This window comes from Eptatretus burgeri, chromosome 1 (assembly GCF_056783735.1).
Source record: "Eptatretus burgeri isolate ZD-2024b chromosome 1, Ebu_testis_v1, whole genome shotgun sequence".
NCBI classification, from domain to species: Eukaryota; Metazoa; Chordata; class Myxini; order Myxiniformes; family Myxinidae; genus Eptatretus; species Eptatretus burgeri.
In genome coordinates, this window is record NC_140961.1 from 39,046,897 (window position 1) to 39,066,856 (window position 19,960).

Consider the following 19,960-nt stretch of genomic DNA (forward strand, 5'->3'; position numbering starts at 1 on the left):
CTGTGCGTGCGTCTGTGTCTGTGCGTGCGTCTGTGTCTGTGCGTGCGTCTGTGTCTGTGCGTGCGTCTGTGTCTGTGCGTGCGTCTGTGTCTGTGCGTGCGTCTGTGTCTGTGCGTGCGTCTGTGTCTGTGCGTGCGTCTGTGTCTGTGCGTGCGTCTGTGTCTGTGCGTGCGTCTGTGTCTGTGCGTGCGTCTGTGTCTGTGCGTGCGTCTGTGTCTGTGCGTGCGTCTGTGTCTGTGTCTGTGCGTGCGTCTGTGTCTGTGTCTGTGCGTGCGTCTGTGTCTGTGTCTGTGCGTCTGTGTCTGTGTCTGTGCGTGCGTCTGTGTCTGTGTCTGTGCGTGCGTCTGTGTCTGTGTCTGTGCGTGCGTCTGCGTCTGTGTCTGTGCGTGCGTCTGCGTCTGTGTCTGTGCGTGCGTCTGCGTCTGTGTCTGTGCGTGCGTCTGCGTCTGTGTCTGTGCGTGCGTCTGCGTCTGTGCGTGCGTGCGTCTGCGTCTGTGCGTGCGTCTGCGTCTGTGCGTGCGTCTGCGTCTGTGTCTGTGCGTGCGTCTGCGTCTGTGTCTGTGCGTGCGTCTGCGTCTGTGTCTGTGCGTGCGTCTGTGTCTGTGTCTGTGCGTGCGTCTGTGTCTGTGCGTGCGTCTGTGTCTGTGTCTGTGCGTGCGTCTGTGTCTGTGCGTGCGTCTGTGTCTGTGTCTGTGCGTGCGTCTGTGTCTGTGCGTGCGTCTGTGTCTGTGTCTGTGCGTGCGTCTGTGTCTGTGCGTGCGTCTGTGTCTGTGCGTGCGTCTGTGTCTGTGTCTGTGCGTGCGTCTGTGTCTGTGTCTGTGCGTGCGTCTGTGTCTGTGCGTGCGTCTGTGTCTGTGTCTGTGCGTGCGTCTGTGTCTGTGCGTGCGTCTGTGTCTGTGTCTGTGCGTGCGTCTGTGTCTGTGCGTGCGTCTGTGTCTGTGTCTGTGCGTGCGTCTGTGTCTGTGCGTGCGTCTGTGTCTGTGTCTGTGCGTGCGTCTGTGTCTGTGTCTGTGCGTGCGTCTGTGTCTGTGTCTGTGTCTGTGTCTGTGTCTGTGCGTGCGTCTGTGTCTGTGTCTGTGCGTGCGTCTGTGTCTGTGTCTGTGTCTGTGCGTGCGTCTGTGTCTGTGTCTGTGTCTGTGCGTGCGTCTGTGTCTGTGTCTGTGTCTGTGCGTGCGTCTGCGTCTGTGTCTGTGCGTGCGTCTGTGTCTGTGTCTGCGTCTGTGCGTGCGTCTGCGTCTGTGCGTGCGTCTGCGTCTGTGCGTGCGTCTGCGTCTGTGCGTGCGTCTGCGTCTGTGCGTGCGTCTGCGTCTGTGCGTGCGTCTGTGTCTGTGCGTGCGTCTGTGTCTGTGCGTGCGTCTGCGTCTGTGTCTGTGCGTGCGTCTGCGTCTGTGTCTGTGCGTGCGTCTGCGTCTGCGTCTGTGTCTGCGTCTGTGTCTGTGTCTGCGTCTGTGCGTGCGTCTGCGTCTGTGCGTGCGTCTGTGCGTGCGTCTGCGTCTGTGCGTGCGTCTGCGTCTGTGTCTGTGTCTGTGCGTGCGTCTGCGTCTGCGTCTGTGCGTGCGTCTGCGTCTGTGCGTGCGTCTGCGTCTGTGCGTGCGTCTGCGTCTGTGCGTGCGTCTGCGTCTGCGTCTGTGCGTGCGTCTGCGTCTGTGCGTGCGTCTGCGTCTGTGTCTGTGTCTGTGCGTGCGTGTGCGTCTGCGTCTGTGTCTGTGCGTGCGTCTGCGTCTGTGCGTGCGTCTGCGTCTGTGTCTGTGCGTGCGTCTGCGTCTGTGCGTGCGTCTGCGTCTGTGCGTGCGTCTGCGTCTGTGCGTGCGTCTGCGTCTGTGCGTGCGTCTGCGTCTGTGCGTGCGTCTGCGTCTGTGCGTGCGTCTGCGTCTGTGCGTGCGTCTGCGTCTGTGCGTGCGTCTGCGTCTGTGCGTGCGTCTGCGTCTGTGCGTGCGTCTGCGTCTGTGCGTGCGTCTGCGTCTGTGCGTGCGTCTGCGTCTGTGCGTGCGTCTGCGTCTGTGCGTGCGTCTGCGTCTGTGCGTGCGTCTGCGTCTGTGCGTGCGTCTGCGTCTGTGCGTGCGTCTGCGTCTGTGCGTGCGTCTGCGTCTGTGCGTGCGTCTGCGTCTGTGCGTGCGTCTGCGTCTGTGCGTGCGTCTGCGTCTGTGCGTGCGTCTGCGTCTGTGCGTGCGTCTGCGTCTGTGCGTGCGTCTGCGTCTGTGCGTGCGTCTGCGTCTGTGCGTGCGTCTGCGTCTGTGCGTGCGTCTGCGTCTGTGCGTGCGTCTGCGTCTGTGCGTGCGTCTGCGTCTGTGCGTGCGTCTGCGTCTGTGCGTGCGTCTGCGTCTGTGCGTGCGTCTGCGTCTGTGCGTGCGTCTGCGTCTGTGCGTGCGTCTGCGTCTGTGCGTGCGTCTGCGTCTGTGCGTGCGTCTCTGCGTCTGTGCGTGCGTCTGCGTCTGTGCGTGCGTCTGCGTCTGTGCGTGCGTCTGCGTCTGTGCGTGCGTCTGCGTCTGTGCGTGCGTCTCTGCGTCTGTGCGTGCGTCTCTGCGTCTGTGCGTGCGTCTCTGCGTCTGTGCGTGCGTCTCTGCGTCTGTGCGTGCGTCTCTGCGTCTGTGCGTGCGTCTCTGCGTCTGTGCGTGCGTCTCTGCGTCTGTGCGTGCGTCTCTGTGTCTGTGCGTGCGTCTCTGTGTCTGTGCGTGCGTCTCTGTGTCTGTGCGTGCGTCTCTGTGTCTGTGCGTGCGTCTCTGTGTCTGTGCGTGCGTCTCTGCGTCTGTGCGTGCGTCTCTGCGTCTGTGCGTGCGTCTCTGCGTCTGTGCGTGCGTCTCTGTGTCTGTGCGTGCGTCTCTGTGTCTGTGCGTGCGTCTCTGTGTCTGTGCGTGCGTCTCTGTGTCTGTGCGTGCGTCTCTGTGTCTGTGCGTGCGTCTCTGTGTCTGTGCGTGCGTCTCTGTGTCTGTGCGTGCGTCTCTGTGTCTGTGCGTGCGTCTCTGTGTCTGTGCGTGCGTCTCTGTGTCTGTGCGTGCGTCTCTGTGTCTGTGCGTGCGTCTCTGTGTCTGTGCGTGCGTCTCTGTGTCTGTGCGTGCGTCTCTGTGTCTGTGCGTGCGTCTCTGTGTCTGTGCGTGCGTCTCTGTGTCTGTGCGTGCGTCTCTGTGTCTGTGCGTGCGTCTCTGTGTCTGTGCGTGCGTCTCTGTGTCTGTGCGTGCGTCTCTGTGTCTGTGCGTGCGTCTCTGTGTCTGTGCGTGCGTCTCTGTGTCTGTGCGTGCGTCTCTGTGTCTGTGCGTGCGTCTCTGTGTCTGTGCGTGCGTCTCTGTGTCTGTGCGTGCGTCTCTGTGTCTGTGCGTGCGTCTCTGTGTCTGTGCGTGCGTCTCTGTGTCTGTGCGTGCGTCTCTGTGTCTGTGCGTGCGTCTCTGTGTCTGTGCGTGCGTCTCTGTGTCTGTGCGTGCGTCTCTGTGTCTGTGCGTGCGTCTCTGTGTCTGTGCGTGCGTCTCTGTGTCTGTGCGTGCGTCTCTGTGTCTGTGCGTGCGTCTCTGTGTCTGTGCGTGCGTCTCTGTGTCTGTGCGTGCGTCTCTGTGTCTGTGCGTGCGTCTCTGTGTCTGTGCGTGCGTCTCTGTGTCTGTGCGTGCGTCTCTGTGTCTGTGCGTGCGTCTCTGTGTCTGTGCGTGCGTCTCTGTGTCTGTGCGTGCGTCTCTGTGTCTGTGCGTGCGTCTCTGTGTCTGTGCGTGCGTCTCTGTGTCTGTGCGTGCGTCTCTGTGTCTGTGCGTGCGTCTCTGTGTCTGTGCGTGCGTCTCTGTGTCTGTGCGTGCGTCTCTGTGTCTGTGCGTGCGTCTGTGTCTGTGCGTGCGTCTGTGTCTGTGCGTGCGTCTGTGTCTGTGCGTGCGTCTGTGTCTGTGCGTGCGTCTGTGTCTGTGCGTGCGTCTGTGTCTGTGCGTGCGTCTGTGTCTGTGCGTGCGTCTGTGTCTGTGCGTGCGTCTGTGTCTGTGCGTGCGTCTGTGTCTGTGCGTGCGTCTGTGTCTGTGCGTGCGTCTGTGTCTGTGCGTGCGTCTCTGTGTCTGTGCGTGCGTCTCTGTGTCTGTGCGTGCGTCTGTGTCTGTGCGTGCGTCTGTGTCTGTGCGTGCGTCTGTGTCTGTGCGTGCGTCTCTGTGTCTGTGCGTGCGTCTCTGTGTCTGTGCGTGCGTCTCTGTGTCTGTGCGTGCGTCTCTGTGTCTGTGCGTGCGTCTCTGTGTCTGTGCGTGCGTCTCTGTGTCTGTGCGTGCGTCTCTGTGTCTGTGCGTGCGTCTGTGTCTGTGCGTGCGTCTGTGTCTGTGCGTGCGTCTCTGTGTCTGTGCGTGCGTCTCTGTGTCTGTGCGTGCGTCTCTGTGTGTCTCTGTGTGTCTCTGTGTGTCTCTGTGTGTCTCTGTGTGTCTCTGTGTGTCTGTGTGTCTCTGTGTGTCTCTGTGTGTCTCTGTGTGTCTCTGTGTGTCTCTGTGTGTCTCTGTGTGTCTGTGTCTGTGTGTCTGTGTCTGTGCGTGCGTCTGTGTCTGTGCGTGCGTCTGTGTCTGTGCGTGCGTCTGTGTCTGTGCGTGCGTCTGTGTCTGTGCGTGCGTCTGTGTCTGTGCGTGCGTCTGTGTCTGTGCGTGCGTCTGTGTCTGTGCGTGCGTCTGTGTCTGTGCGTGCGTCTGTGTCTGTGCGTGCGTCTGTGTCTGTGCGTGCGTCTGTGTCTGTGCGTGCGTCTGTGTCTGTGCGTGCGTCTGTGTCTGTGCGTGCGTCTGTGTCTGTGCGTGCGTCTGTGTCTGTGCGTGCGTCTGTGTCTGTGCGTGCGTCTGTGTCTGTGCGTGCTTCTGTGTCTGTGCGTGCGTCTGTGTCTGTGCGTGCGTCTGTGTCTGTGCGTGCGTCTGTGTCTGTGCGTGCGTCTGTGTCTGTGCGTGCGTCTGTGTCTGTGCGTGCGTCTGTGTCTGTGCGTGCGTCTGTGTCTGTGCGTGCGTCTGTGTCTGTGTGTGTCTGTGCGTGCATCTGTGTCTGTCTGTGTCTGTCTGCGTCTGTGTCTGTCTGTGCGTGCGTCTGTGTCTGTCTGTGCGTGCGTCTGTCTGTGTCTGTCTGTGCGTGCGTCTGTCTGTGTCTGTCTGTGCGTGCGTCTGTCTGCGTCTGTCTGTGCGTGCATCTGTCTGCGTCTGTCTGTGCGTGCGTCTGTCTGCGTCTGTCTGTGCGTGCGTCTGTCTGCGTCTGTCTGTGCGTGCGTCTGCCTGCGTCTGTCTGTGCGTGTGTCTGTGCGTGCGTCTGTCTGCGTCTGTCTGTGCGTGTGTCTGTGCGTGTGTCTGTCTGCGTCTGTGCGTGCGTGCGTCTGCGCGTGCGTCTGCGTCTGCGCCTGCGTCTGCGTCTGTGTCTGCGTCTGCGTCTGCGTCTGCGTCTGCGTCTGCGTCTGCGTCTGCGCGTGCGTCTGCGTCTGCGTCTGCGTCTGCGCGTGCGTCTGCGTCTGCGCGTGCGTCTGCGCGTGCGTCTGCGTCTGCGTCTGCGTGCGTGCGTCTGCGTCTGCGCGTGCGTGCGTCTGCGCGTGCGTGCGTCTGCGCGTGCGTGCGTGCGTCTGCGCGTGCGTGCGTGCGTCTGCGCGTGCGTGCGTCTGCGCGTGCGTGCGTCTGCGCGTGCGTGCGTCTGCCTGTGCGCGTGCGTGCGTCTGCGTCTGCGCTTGCGACTGCGTCTGCGTCTGCGCTTGCGACTGCGTCTGCGTCTGCGCTTGCGACTGCGTCTGCGTCTGCGTCTGCGCGTGCGTCTGCGCGTGCGTCTGCGTCTGCGCGTGCGCGTGCGCGTGCGTCTGCGTCTGCGCGTGCGTCTGCGTCTGCGCGTGCGTCTGCGCGTGCGTCTGCGTCTGCGTCTGCGCGTGCGTCTGCGTCTGCGTCTGCGCGTGCGTCTGCGCGTGCGTCTGCGCGTGCGTCTGCGTCTTCTGCGTCTTCTGCGTCTTCTGCGTCTTCTGCGTCTTCTGTGTCTTCTGCGTCTTCTGTGTCTGCGTCTGTCTGAGTCCGTGTCTGTCTGAGTCTGTGTCTGTCTGAGTCCGTGTCTATCTGAGTCCGTGTCTGTCTGAGTCAGTGTCTGTCTGAGTCAGTGTCTGTCTGAGTCCGTGTCTGTCTGAGTCAGTGTCTGTCTGAGTCCGTGTCTGTCTGAGTCTGTGTCTGTGTCTGTCTGAGTCTGTCTGAGTCTGTCTACATTTTTTGCAAGGAATGTTGGCCCGACAACCACCAAATTTGGTACACAGCCAATGTCTGATCTGGGGATTTTCCTCAGTGATTTTTCATCCACCACCTGAGCCTTTGAAGACCCCAAAGAACCATAAGACTTTTTTTTTTTTTTAAACAAGCTTGAGAGAAGACTTTTTACATGCTTGGGATAAAAAACACCTTAAGAAGCCGAAGACCATTGAATGCCCCGAACACAATTAAGACACTTTAAAACCCCAAATACCCCAAAGACCCTTTGGACCTCAAAGACAGTTAAGATCCTCCAGACTCTTGAAGACCCCCAAGATCCCTTAGAGCCGGAAGATCTCAAAGACCCTTAAAACTTTGAAGACCCTTAAGAACTGCAAGACTCCAAAGGCCCTAAACACCCCAATGACCTGTAAGACCCTTAAAGATGCCTACGACCTTAAGACCCCTTAACTACCACCACCACCCCCACCCCGTCGGTTCTCCTGTCCCCAATCCGAATGCTTCTCCCACTTCTCAGTACCCCCACCCGGGCAATGCTGGATAACTCTGCTCGTCTTAAATTTAAAAAAATGGGGAATTAAGCCATCCTTAAAGCGAGTTATTTTCTAGTACAAACATTTTTAGAAAGAAAAAATGTCGGCGTCACCATCATAAAACATTAATATGTTGTATACTTTGTCAAGTGACAAATTCCAAGTTTTCCATGCTGACAAAACAAGTCCATTTTTGTCCAACACTAATCATCCATTCAACTATCAAACAACAATAATAATAAATTATATTTTAACAATTCATTCAAAGGAATCGCACTATCCACACCTGCACACCTGCAGGTGTGGATAGTGCGATAAAGCACCTATCACCATGCCCAATGATCACAGCACAGGGTAGTACAACACCATCATACTTATGAGGAGACATTGAGCTCATTGGTGCTAAAAGTACCTTATCGAGCACCGCGGTAAGCATCTCACTGGCAGACGGCATTTGGAAACGCTCCATACACAGGTGTGTCGAGACGGTGTGCGAGAGCAGCCGGTGGACCTCCGCATGTGATGTAGACACTCCCAGCACGAGCGTCATTGGCAAGCGAGACGAGTAATGGCTAATGGAACATGACAATGGACACAACAATCAGTACAAGCTTTGCTCCCAATCAAATCATCCATATATTTCAAAGCATTTCAGCTCTCAGTTAGTTGAAAGAGGGGGGGGGGGACCGGGGAACGTTTATTGTTCTTTTCTAAATGATCATTGTGAAGAGAAAAAAAGAGGAAGAACAAAACTTATTACTCATTGTTTTTATTTATATTCAAAGATTTGACTTTATTGTACCCTATGTACCATCTTGGAAATCAGCGAACATCACAGCATAACTTGAAAAGGTGCAAAAACGGATCCCCTTAACTTCAGACCAATTAGCTTACTTCCAATCATCAGCAAGGTCATGGAAGTTGACATAAAATCATTCATTTTCTCCAACAGCCTCATCTCAGACCTTCAATTCAGATTCAGACCTGGTTACTCTACCTTGGACATGCTGCTTCCACTCTCCCAACAATGGATGGAGGCCCTCAATATCAAACATGAGGTCAGGGCCGTCTCTCGGAATATATCTGGAGCTTTTCATAGTCTGGCATCCCGCATAGCTCTCCAAACTGTCTGCCTATGGAATCCAAGGCCAACTCCACTTTTGGATAACTGACTTCCTCCACTCTCGTAGCCAACGTGTGGCCCTGAACAGAACCCTTTCATCTCTTCCCCTGTCAAGGCTGGAGTGCCCGAGGGCAATGTTCTAGGCCCAGTCATATTCCTAGTCTTCATCAACGATCTTTCAGATGATAGAAAGTCCTCTTATTCTCGTTGCTGATGACTCTATCCTCTGCTGTGACATCCCTCATCCTTGAGACAGATAGGCATCAGCCTCTTCCCACTCTTCAGACCTTGATAAAAATCACAAGATGGTCAAACACTTGGGATATGTCTATTAATCCTGAGATCTATCTATCTATTCCTCTCTATATACCTGTGTGTCTCTGTGTCGCTGTCTGTGTATTTGTAAGGACTGTAAGGCAAACCCTCCCATCGACTTTCTTAAAGAGCAGGTTTTGGGTCGCTGATGACTTCGCGTGATTCAAAGGTTGTAATCACATTAATAATCGTTGGGCAATTATTTTCTTACATTTGAAACTCAAAATATGCTAAAATTAACTTTTGAGTCAAAACTTTTGTCAGTGATCAAAAAACAGACCGGAATTTACCGAAGATGCTATGACGTCACGTTCTCCAAAAACTTCGTGAACATTCGGAAACAGCGTGTGAACAACGGTGAGATGCGAATCAGAGAGTGATTTCAGCGGCGATGAAATTGAGTGTTTTCATTCCGATATTGCCGAGGACGAGTCGGAGGATGATGGGAATTTATACTGTTACGGCTGTGGAAATTCGCAGAACACCATAAAGGTTCCTTGGATTAGCTATGCCGGTAAGTGAGTGTTCAGATAGCTTTCCCCACCGTTGTTTAGAGGGATTTCTTCGTGTGAGGCAGGCGAGTGTATCCAAAAGTGTGAGGCAGGCGAGTCAGCCCAGAGGGAAGAGCAGTACTCCATCAAGCTGTGGATGAAGGCCTTGTATGCGAGATAGCTGTTTTTCTTTATCTATCGTTATTTTGAACCACACAAACAGCCACCACCATCTTCGACACTACGTCCGCTTCCGAACGCCATCCTCCACGGACCATGCTACGACGGTTTCCACGTCGGAAACTGTCCGAGAACGTCAAACAAAGGCGCCAAGGAAGGAACTGCGATGACGCGGGGGTTTTCCCGCCTATTTTCCCCGCGCTTGGTGTGAAGGGAAGGGGGCAGGGCAGCTCGCTTCCGATTGGCGGATGCACGGCGTGAGGCGGTCGGAGTGAGGGCACGCCCCTTTTCGAGAAGCTTCTCGAAGGAAGGTGGAGCCAGAAACAGGGTGGGGCGAAGGGCGGAGCTCCGCGCTATAAAGGGCGGACCGCACGCGAAGCTGGCCCGGGTGGTTCATAAAAGAGCTCTTCTTGGTCCATGGTTTCTTCTTTTTCCTCTCGCTTGGTTCATGTTCTCGTTTGCGCTGGTCCCCCTTCCTCGCTTAGCTCCTGCGCTCGTGGTCCTGTGAGTGGCCAGTTGGTGGGAGACGCGGACAGAAGGCGCAGCAGTGCCGGCTGTGTGGTGGACCTACGCGTCCGGACGAGGAGCGCCGGAGAGAGCTTGCCGGCCACATGGGAGGCCCGGAACCAGGCGCGACCACGCTGACGGTCGTGGGAGCGGGACGTCGTGACTCGCCGACCACCGAGGGGGGCAGGTAACCTGCCACGGTCTCGCGGGACCTGGAGGACCGAACGGGTCCCGCGTTATAAAGGTCCGCGGACCCTGTCTGCCACCCTCGTCTTTGGGGGTGGCCATTTCTTGCTTTGGAACGAATGTTGGTGGCGCCGTGTCCTGTGAAGTAGACCTGCCTAAGTGACTGTGCATGTACATTATTGCTCGTAGTCGGTGGTATTGCTTATGTTTCTTGCTTGCACATTGCATGACTGCCCTTGCTTGTGTTGTGCTGTGTGCAATGTACCCCGTTCGTCGTGTCCTATTTTCCTTTTGAAAAGCCATCTTGCATCGTTGAATGAGTAGTGGGTTTTGAACGCCCAGTAAAGAGAATCGGATCCGTCGAGGTCGACGATAACACCGCTCAGTTATCACTGTAGTACGGAACGGACCGCTTCAGCGGTTCGTGTCCCAGGCCGACCTGCGGCGCGGTGCAGCTCCTCGGTAGGTTACCCGCGCGGGTACTTAGGTATATCGACATTCGGCGATTCACCCTATTTCGCGTGGGTAGAATGCGGACTGGGCTGTGGTGAGGTTAAACCCCCACCCATGACTGGTTCCTGGCGGTAGTTCCAGGAGGGTCACGACTGAATTGTCCGTCCGGTGGGCGACGCGGTTGCGATTGGAGTTACGCGGCCGATCGCACACCAGCGGGCGCGAATTCGTAACACTGGTGTCCGGGAGTGAGATTCGAATCCACCCCGCCTCCAAACTAAATTTGCGGGAATCGGCCCAGGGGTGCGCAAAGTGACCCCCCCATTCCCACTAAATTACAGGCAGTTAAATTAAATTCCACAAAATAAGATGGCTTTTCAAGGCGAACGGGTGCCGGGGGTAGTAGGAATGCGTTTAGAAATGGTAGAATCCAATGGTAGAATCGATAGCGCCATGCAGGTTGACCATCCCCCATGTGTGGTTTCTAGCACGGACCAGATGTTGGATGCGATGGGACGATTGGTGGAGGATATGAACTAAATAAGGGCGAATGCGCAAAACATGGGAGGCCGCATGGAGTTTATGGGGCGATTTGTGGAAAGCATGAATGCCAGGGTGGACGTGATGAATGCAGACAGGCAGGCATGGAGAGAGGGGAGGCGGACGATGGATTACAAAATGGCGGCGCCACGTGCTGGAGCGAACGAGCTGGGAGGCAGTGCAACGGCTGTCCGGCCCGCGATGGAAGAGGGGGAGGACAAAATAAGACGGGAGATAGACCGAGTCAAGAATGAATTAAATAGAACGAAGGAGGAAACAGAGACGAAGATCCAGGAGGAAACTAATATACATGAGGTAACTGAGTTGGCAGAGACACGGGAGATAGAGGGTGAATTAGACGGGGTTAAGGAAGAGCACACACACATAGAGGTAGTGGAGGACAATGGGGTGAGCTTGCGGACTGTTTTGTGACCCGGTGTGAGCAGCTGGATGGCCTCCTTCGGGAACGGAGGGAGACGCTATGCTCCCTTGAAGCTGATCGCGACCAGGTGGGTTCGGTCGTGTCAAGCGAGTTAGAGGGGGCGAGTGCTGTGGACAGGTGCACGTGCAGCTTGGGGGGCATGGAGGCCCCGGGACCCCTAGTTGTGGCGCGAATCCCCAGTGTGGTTGTTCAGGTGTGTGTGTGTGTTTGCGAGTGTGCGGAGATGCGTGCTTTCCAGCACGCATTGTGTGAGTGAGACCCCCTGTGCAAGTGAAAGGCTGTGTGTGAGTGAAAGTCGATGTGTGACAGAAACCATGTGTGTAAGAGAGCGGAACGTGAGGGAGATGACAGTCGGCATGTGGGAGAATGCGGCCGCATCTCCGAGTGGAAGTGACATGATGAGGTATGTGAGCGTCATGGCACGGGGCAGCCTGTGCGCGAGAGTGCGACGATGATGGTGCCTGACGGTGGACAAAGGCCGAGTAGCGGCCGTAGTTGCAATGGGAACCGTGCCGGGTTTGCACGGCGGTGAGCGCGAGGTTCGTGCCGCGCAGCGCACGAGGCCGCCACGTGCGCGCTTGCGGGAGTGAAACCCGATCCGGAAATGCCCGCGGTGAATGTTGCCGATCCCGCGACAGACAAAAGCTAGGCTGGATAGACGGATTCGGAATGGACGGGTTCTCAACGCGAGTGTGTGTGTGAGGCTCCGACGGGCAGAGCACATGTGTTCGTGTGGGGAACCCCTCGAAACGCGAGGCTTGTTTTTTTGATGCGCAGGGTGACGTCATGACTGCACGTATGGTTGGAATCCTGCAGGAGGGATTAAATCCCTGCCGGATGGTGCCGTCCAAGAGGGACGAGGTACGCGAACAGCTGCCATGATGTCACGGGCAAGGTGCAAGGAGCGCGGCTGTGAATTGCCGCGCTGGTGCGCAGGTTGCGAGTTGCCGCGCTGGTGGTGCGCATTAAAAAAAAAAGTTGACAAAAGCAAGCCTCGCTTTTGGGTGAACAGGATTCCTGAGGCAGGGGTGAAAGACCCCCTGTCTTGGGCACAGGATGACACTAGTTAGGGGGATGGGTTAGTGATAGACGAATAGTCCTGTGAGCAGCCTGTTGGTGGGAGACGCGGATGGAAGGCGCAGCAGTACCGGCTGTGTGGTGGACCTGTGCGTCCGGACGAGGAGCGCCAGAGAGAGCTTGCCGGCCACGTGGGAGGCCCAGAACCAGGCGCAACCACGCTGATGGTCGTGTGAGCGGGACGTCGTGACTCGCCGACCACCGAGGGGGGCAGATAACCTGCCACGGTCTCGCGGGACCCGTTCGGTCCGCATTATAAAGGTCCGCGGACCCTGTCTGCCACCCTCGTCTTTGGGAGTGGCCATTTCTTGCTTTTGAACGAATGTTGGTGGCGCTGTATCCTGTGAAGTAGACCTGCCTAAGTGACTGTGCATGTACATTATTGCTCGTAGTCGGTGGTATTGCTTTTGTTTCTTGGTTGCAGATTGCATGACTGCCCTTGCTTGTGTTGTGCTGTGTAGTGAATAAATGTCCTTGTGTGCAATGTATCCCGTTCGTCGTGTCCTATTTCCCTTTTGAAAAGCCATCTTGCATCGTTGAATGAGTAGTTGGTTTTGAACGCCCGGTAATATAAAGAGAATCAGATCCGTCGAGGTCGGCGATAACACCGCTCGGTTATCACTGTAGTACGGAACGGACCGCTTAAGCAGTTCGTGTCCCAGGCCGACCTGCGGCGCGGTGCAGCCCCTCGGTAGGTTACCCGCGCGGGTACTTAGGTATATCGACATTCAGCGATTCACCCTATTTCGCGCGGGTAGAATGCGGACTGGGCTGTGGTGAGGTTAAACCCCCACCCATGACTGGTTCCTGGCAGTAGTTCCAGGAGGGCCACGACTGAATTGTCCATCCGGTGGGCAATGCGGTTGCGATTGGAGCTACGCGGCTGATCGCACACCGGCGGGCGCGAATTCGTAACAATACTATGGAGTTTCTGGCCCTGAGCCATCAAAATTTTAGGCACTTGCAAGTGCCAGAAAACGGCCTATTTCGTGAACAAGTGGCAGGACTGACTGCCCGGCAGTTCACACTGACAGACTCCACCAGACTTATTGGTTTGTAGATTTTCATTTTCTTGTTCGATGCATAAAATAATATAAAGTTTGATTCATCTGTGACTTCATATAATAATTTTTAACTCTCGAGTCACTCGAGTCAGAGATAGAATGAATCAATAATGGACGCAAATATATTATACACCGTATCTTTGGCGTTGAAGTCTTTCTGACAGCTGAGCTTGACGCCAGCGAAAGTGAACAGTTACAACAAACCCAAACTTTCAAGAGACTGTTGTGGCATATAAATACCAAAACATGTTTAGCCTCATTACCTTCGCAAACTTTGTTGCGAAGGTTATGTTTTGATCGCTGTGTATTTATTTATTTATTTGTGAATATGTGTGTTTGTTTGTTTGTTATTCGCATAACTCCAAAAGTATTGAACTGAATCGCAGCAAATTTGGTGGGATGATTGGTTATTATCCGAGGACCATTTGATTAGATTTTGGGAGCGATCGGGTCAAAGGTCAAGGTCAAGGTCATGAAAAGGTCAAAATCGTCTTTTTACCATAGTGCGGTCAATTTGTATTCAATTTGCATGCAACTAATGCCAAAATGTTCAGAATTCAATGCCCCATCTTGTGATATGACATGACACAATGACGTAATAACCCTTATTAGCGGTTGGGAGTCAAAGGTCAGGGGGAGTCACGACATTTCAAAATGTGCGGTTTTAGTCATAACACGGTCAATTCTTATCCGATTTGCATGAAACCAACACCAACATGTTGACTGTTCTGTTCCCCACACTCGAATACCAATTACAAAATTAAGAGTACAAAGGTCAAGGTCGAGGTCATGAAAAGGTCAAAATCGTCATTTTGCCAAAGTGCGGTCGATTTTTATCCAATTTGCATGCAACCAATACCAAAATGTTGTGAATTCAATGCCCAATCTTGTGATATATGATATGACACAATGACGTCATTACCTTTGTTAGCGGTTTGGGTCAAAGGTCAGGGGGGTCAACGACCTTTATTATCATAACGTGGTCAATTCTTATACAATTTGCATGTAAGTAGATTCAAAATGTTTAGAATTCAATTCCCTATCCTGTGATGTGTAATATTTGATTTCTTATAATGTGACCAGTTGTCATCAGATTGACTTGACACCGACACCCAAGAAGGTCAGGGAGTTCATACAGAAATTGTACAATGTACATGAATCAGTGTCAAACAGCAGGAAATTTAATGTTTTTAAGCCATCATAACACATAAGAGATGGCAGATGTGGTATGGGATTAAATACCCTCACAATCAACGGTTTCTTGGGGGAGGGGGCGGCAAAATGTAGCGTTGGCGAAGGTATGCGCTCTACTGAGTGCCCGTTCTAGTTGGGAAATATTCTACCAAATTTGGAAAAAAAAAAAGTGGAAAATTCATCAATTTTTACAATTGAAATGAAATAGCCCAATTTGCTGATGCTGTTAAAAAAGTAATTAAAAAAAAATAAGTTGATTTGTTGAGAAATTTTTTCATGCTTGTGTTTTTCAGAAAGTTTATTTATGCGTTTTTCCATGTACTCTTTAAGAATACATTTCAAGGTTTTTCTCACTGAAACTCAACAATTGATTCTGTGACAGAGTAGTATCTGGAGAACTTGTCAACCAACAACTCATATTCACAGAGTGGTGATCGGATGTGTTTATGCCTTCGTAATTCTCGGCTGTGAAATGGTCACCACAAATGACGTCTATCCAAAGGGTCCTCTTTACCCGTTTTCTTTGGGGGAAAATTCGCCCGTTTTGTTTGTACAAATTTTATCCACTGCCGGCCAATGTTTTATTCCTTCGGGAATCGGTGAGAGCGATTACCCGTTTTCCAGCCATTTTCGCAAAACATGATGACACACGTACCAGGCATGATGTACAAATATCCAAATAACTTTGTTCTACAATAATTCAAAATAAAAAAGGATAATATAGACCGTTGCAAGCTCAAAAAAAAGCGATAGAACTGCCCGCTGAACTGGACACTTCTTCAAAGAGCGAGTGAGCGTCAGCTTTGTTTTGGAGAACGTGACGTCACCATCCATATATGGCACGCGGCTGTTTTTTTCAACAGCCTCGAGAAATAACAACTTCGGAGTTAAATTTCATTAATTTTCCCAATAGTTAGGCAACCACAATAGTTTGCATCGATCTTTTTAATGCACATATAATCATATTGATACATTTTCAGAACATGTTTGGTGACCCGCAACCTGCTCTTTAACAAGCCCCTTGAGGAGGTTCAGTCGAGGGGTAGAAAAGATCATGGTTTTGGATTGGGGATTGGGGTAAACAGCCGTCTTGAAGACCTGGAGGGAAGAATGAGACAGAATGTGGTAGTTGGTTTCACAGGCGGGGGTGGGGGGGGGTGGGGTAGATTATCAATGAGTGTTGGTGAGCAATGATGGTGGATTTGATAGAGGACTGCATACGCCCTGACGAAACCTGAGGAGGGGGAGGGGTGACAAAGCCCAGAAATAGCAGAGGGGGGAAGACCAGAAAGGAGGCGGTAGAAGACAGAGAGACCACCAATCTGTCTGCGATGGGATAGTGATTGGCCCATAGACTCACCTTCAGCACGGGAGATTCCAATGATCTTGAAGGCCTTGGTTTCCATGGCATCAAGCTGAGAAAAGTGTGAGGCAGGTGAGTCAGCCCAGAGGGAAGAGCAGTACTCCATCAAGCTGTGGATGAAGGCCTTGCATGTGGATTGGAGTTCAGGTGTGCCAAGGAAGGACTTTGTATGATGGATGATGCCCACTCAGCAGCTGGCTTTGGAGGCCAATGTTGAAATTTCGTTTGTCCAAGAAAGATTATGGCTGATAGTGAGACACAGGAGTTTGAATGACTGAACTTTAAATGATGAGATGAAAGCATCCGTTGCAAACCACATGTTGGCTACAAGAGTAGAGGAAGTCAGTGAATCATCTGAGGATTTGGCCTTGGATGCCAAAGGCAAAGAGTTTGGAGAGCATGGCCTGGTGCCAGACGATTGAAAGCATGAGATATGTTGAGAGAGACGGTCCTGATCTCATGTCTGATATTGAGGGCATCCATCCATTGTTGGAAGAGTATAAGCAGCATGTCTAAAGTAGTCACCTGGTCTGAATCCCAAATGATGATCTGAAATGAGGCCATTGGAGAAAAGGAAGGATACAATGACCTTGCCAATGATCTGTTACGTTGTCTCAAAATTGATCAACATAAAAGTGAATAGTCAAGGTTTCCTTTATTTTTAAACTCCCTGTTGACATAGTTATTACAACCGGATAACTTAGGGTCGTGTAACGTGCAAGGTCAGTAAGAGGACGTTTTAATAGCGTTCTATTTTTGAGTGATCTCTTGATTCACAAAACGTGGCAAGTTACTTAACTTTGTCCCATTTCCCCAACCCCTCCCCCCTCCACCACCATACACACTCTTGTTGACAAGAGAACCCCCCCCACCCACCCATTCTCCCAACTCCCCCTACCAACCGCACACCTCCTCTCTACCTCCTATAAATCTTTACCAAAATAAAGCAGATCGATAAAGGTAAAGGTATGTTCCAATGGTTTAAACTTCCCCCAAAAACTGTGGTGGAAATACGTTGGGGTACCTGCAGATGAGGAGAAAATCTCGAACCACAATTGGGGAAAAGCTCTCCAGGTCACGCAGAACCACCACAATGGGAGGTTTGGGGAAGTCGGTACAGCCCTTCGCTTTTGCACGCTTCCGGGGGCTCACAGAGCCCTGCAATGGCAAGGATTTGCTTCAAACAAACTCATCCGTTCATTGTCTACCACATTCATCTCTCGGTCCAAGATCATCCTCGGACCTCAATCAATTGGATGTCCTAAAATGTGACTGGTTTAAAGGAAGCCAAAGAAGTCTTGTAAAATGAGTCAATGAAAAGACAACATTCAAATGTTCTCTAAACATGCTCTCGTGATAAAACAAAAGCCTCATTGTTTAAATTCCGATAGTTAGGCTCTTAAATACGCACCTGCTTGGGTAGGTTGGAGTGCCAGGTACAAAGAGTGGCTAGAGAACACATGGGACGTTTCTCGTGTGTCGGCCGTCTCGCCGCATCACCACGGTAAACTTCTTCCTTCTCATCTTCATCATCATCATCCTCTCCCACATTTTGACCAAGCAGATCTCCCACAAGCTTTTGCAGGACCTGTTTTAACACTGTCGGGTATGAAGATGTGAAAATTACTAGAGAAAATTTTTTTTAAAATAATCGCCTAACTTATGCCCTTGCTCCTCTCGTCATCCTGTCCCTCCACAGACTCCCCCCCACCCCCACCATTGTCGCAAGCATTCTTCCAGAATCCCACATCTAGTTACCCTCTCAATACCAAGTTGAACACACACCTTAATGCTTTCATCTGTCGAACAGACTCAGTGTCTGTCGTTTCATGCCTCTCCTTCCAGTTATTCAAGAGTGCTGCCCATTGTCCTCATGTTTTCTCACAAATCCCCACTCTCTTTTTTTGTCAGGTCAGGTTCGATCTGTGACCTGCTACAGGTACCATGTAAACCTGTACTAACCTGTTCCATGGTCGGGTTGTCGGCGACTAAACCGTCTCCCCCACCAGGTTTTCTGGTGAGGAGGGTGTTTGGATATGGACACCCAGCAGGATTAAAAACAAAACCTGTCAAAGGGCGGAGGAGCTCCTTGTGAGCCAACAGCCATCCATATCTAGTGCCCAACTGTGTCTGCGGACGTCCTCCTGCAGTTGGGTTACTTCTTATTAGGAGGTTGGTGGCAGGATTTGCACTCCGGCCACCGTAAAACGCTTCATTCCGCAAAACGCAAAAACGCAAAAAAAATCTGAAAACCCACTCCGTGGGAGTACCTCCTGTGCAGCTTCCCTTCGCAGGGCAGCTCACCGGATGACGGGATTGGGGCAAAGCCTTCGGGACCCCCAATCTTTGATAGGAGGGAAACCACGGGGTAACATCCCTGGGTCAAATTGCGGGAGAGTGTGTCGGAGTGGTGCTGAGGTGTCGTCCACCAGACGGCGGTCTCCTTGGGTTAACTTGAGGCGGTCCCTTCGGGTGGGTGCCTGGAATGTCCTATCCCTAAGAGAGGATGATCACCTGTCTCTGTTATGATCTGAGCTCAAGCGTTTGGACATCGGGATTGCAGCTCTCTCTGAGGTTCGGAGACCGGATTGCGGCGAGATAATGATGGGTGGTTATACCTACTATTGGTCTGGTCGCTCTGATGGTTACCATACCCAAGGAGTTGCTGCAGCTGTGTCCAAGAAGCTGACCCCAATGATAATTGAGGTAACACCGGTCAACGAGCGTATTATGAGATTAAGGATTCGCCACTCCTTAGGTGTCATTTCCCTGGTCTCTATTTATGCTACGACTGAGGCGAGTGATCTCACCGTGAAGGACACATTCTACGCCACACTCGAGTCTGTGGTTGATCAGTGCCCCAGACGAGATACACTTCTAGTCTTGGGGGATTTCAATGCATCGACTGGAACTGATAGGGATGGTTATGAGGTGTGTGTTGGTCCCCATGGGTCAGGAACTATGAACCAGAATAGCACTAAGTTCCTTGACTTTGCAAGAAGTCATGGACTTAGGGTGGCTGGTTCATGGTTTCAGCGCCCGCAAGCTCATCGCTGGACTTGGTATTCCAACGCTGGCAGTGTGGCAAAGGAGATTGACCATGTCCTCATTGACGGTCGTTGGAGGATGATCCAGAACTGCAGGGTCTACCGGAGTGCTCAGTTGCTCAATACTGACCACAGGCTTGTTGTAGCAACTAAAGCTGCACCTTAAATCCTGGAGAATGGTACCATCCCAGCCGAGGCTGGATGTTGCCAAGCTCAGGGATGAGAGAGTAGCTGAGGAGTTTGCGAACAGGCTGAGTGGACACTTCGGGGGTCTGGGTGCTTTGGGGGGTCCTGAAGAGTTGTGGAGCACCTTCAAGACCACCGTCCTTGATGTTGCCGGTGGATGCCTTGGAGTTCACCGCAGGGCAAAGAAGAATTTTGTCTCTCAAGGGACACTGGATACCAATGACCAGAGTCGCAGGGCCAGGCTGACTGGCAGAGCTGAGCTGTTCAGGGAGCTGAGGCGTAAAACTGTACGTGCACTGAGGGTGGACAAGGAGGCCTATGTGCGAGGAATCTGTGAGGGGGTAGAGCATCACCTGTGGACAGGTGATTCTCGTCCCGCTTACAGGGGAATTCGCGCATTGCGTTCATCCAAGCCCATCCCGCGGAGCACTGCAGTTCAAGCAGAGAGTGGTAGGCTCTTGACAGAGGAGTCTGAAGTGAAGGCCCGCTGGGCCAGTTACTTTGAGCGGTTGTACCAGGCTGATCCCCCAGCTGTCGAGTTGGACGTCAAGGGTGTTACAATCCCTGTTGCTGACCCTCGAATCAACTGTGGTCCACCATCGCTTGTGGAAACACGGGCTGCGGTGAACCAGTTGAAACGGGGCAAAGCTCCAGGGATCTGTGGCATCCATGCTGAACTTCTCAAGGCTGGTGGAAATGCTGCACTCGTGTCGTTGCATGCAGTTTTGTGCTCTGCCTGGAAAACAGGCATCATCCCAACTGACTGGAAGAGGGGCCTTGTTGTCCCTCTCTGGAAAGGGAAGGGTGATCGCCAAGACTGCAACAACTACCGAGGGGTGACGCTGCTCTCAGTGCCGGGCAAGGTCTTTGCTCGGATAATTCTTGATAGGGTTCGCCATCATCTGCTTGAGCACCAGCGTCCAGAGCAGTCAGGCTTTACACCAAAGAGGTCAACGATTGACCGTATCCTTGCACTTCGTGTCCTCACAAAGCGCAGACGAGAGTTTCGGCAGGGGCTGCTTGCAGCCTATGTTGATCTCTGTAAAGCGTTCGATTCAGTGAATCGGGATGTCCTCTGGAGGATTCTTGGTCTTCGTGGGGTGCCACCGA

General features: G+C 52.9%; 1 protein-coding gene across 6 annotated transcripts in view; it reads right to left on the bottom strand.

The window, feature by feature from the left end:
* Positions 1 to 19,960, bottom strand: part of ORC3 (origin recognition complex subunit 3) — a 119,872-nt gene that overhangs the window by 50,316 nt on the left and 49,596 nt on the right. For all 6 annotated transcript variants that reach the window (XR_015057857.1, XM_085880178.1, XM_085880188.1 and 3 more), the window contains exons 7-9: positions 17,029 to 17,216; positions 16,642 to 16,775; positions 7,095 to 7,254 (exon numbers count right to left, since the gene is read on the bottom strand). Coding sequence is in view for 5 of the 6 variants with exons in the window: in XM_085880178.1 (XP_085736304.1) it covers positions 7,095 to 7,254; positions 16,642 to 16,775; positions 17,029 to 17,216 (482 nt within the window). In the remaining variant the exon portion in view is untranslated. The remainder of the gene's footprint in view (positions 1 to 7,094; positions 7,255 to 16,641; positions 16,776 to 17,028; positions 17,217 to 19,960) is intronic.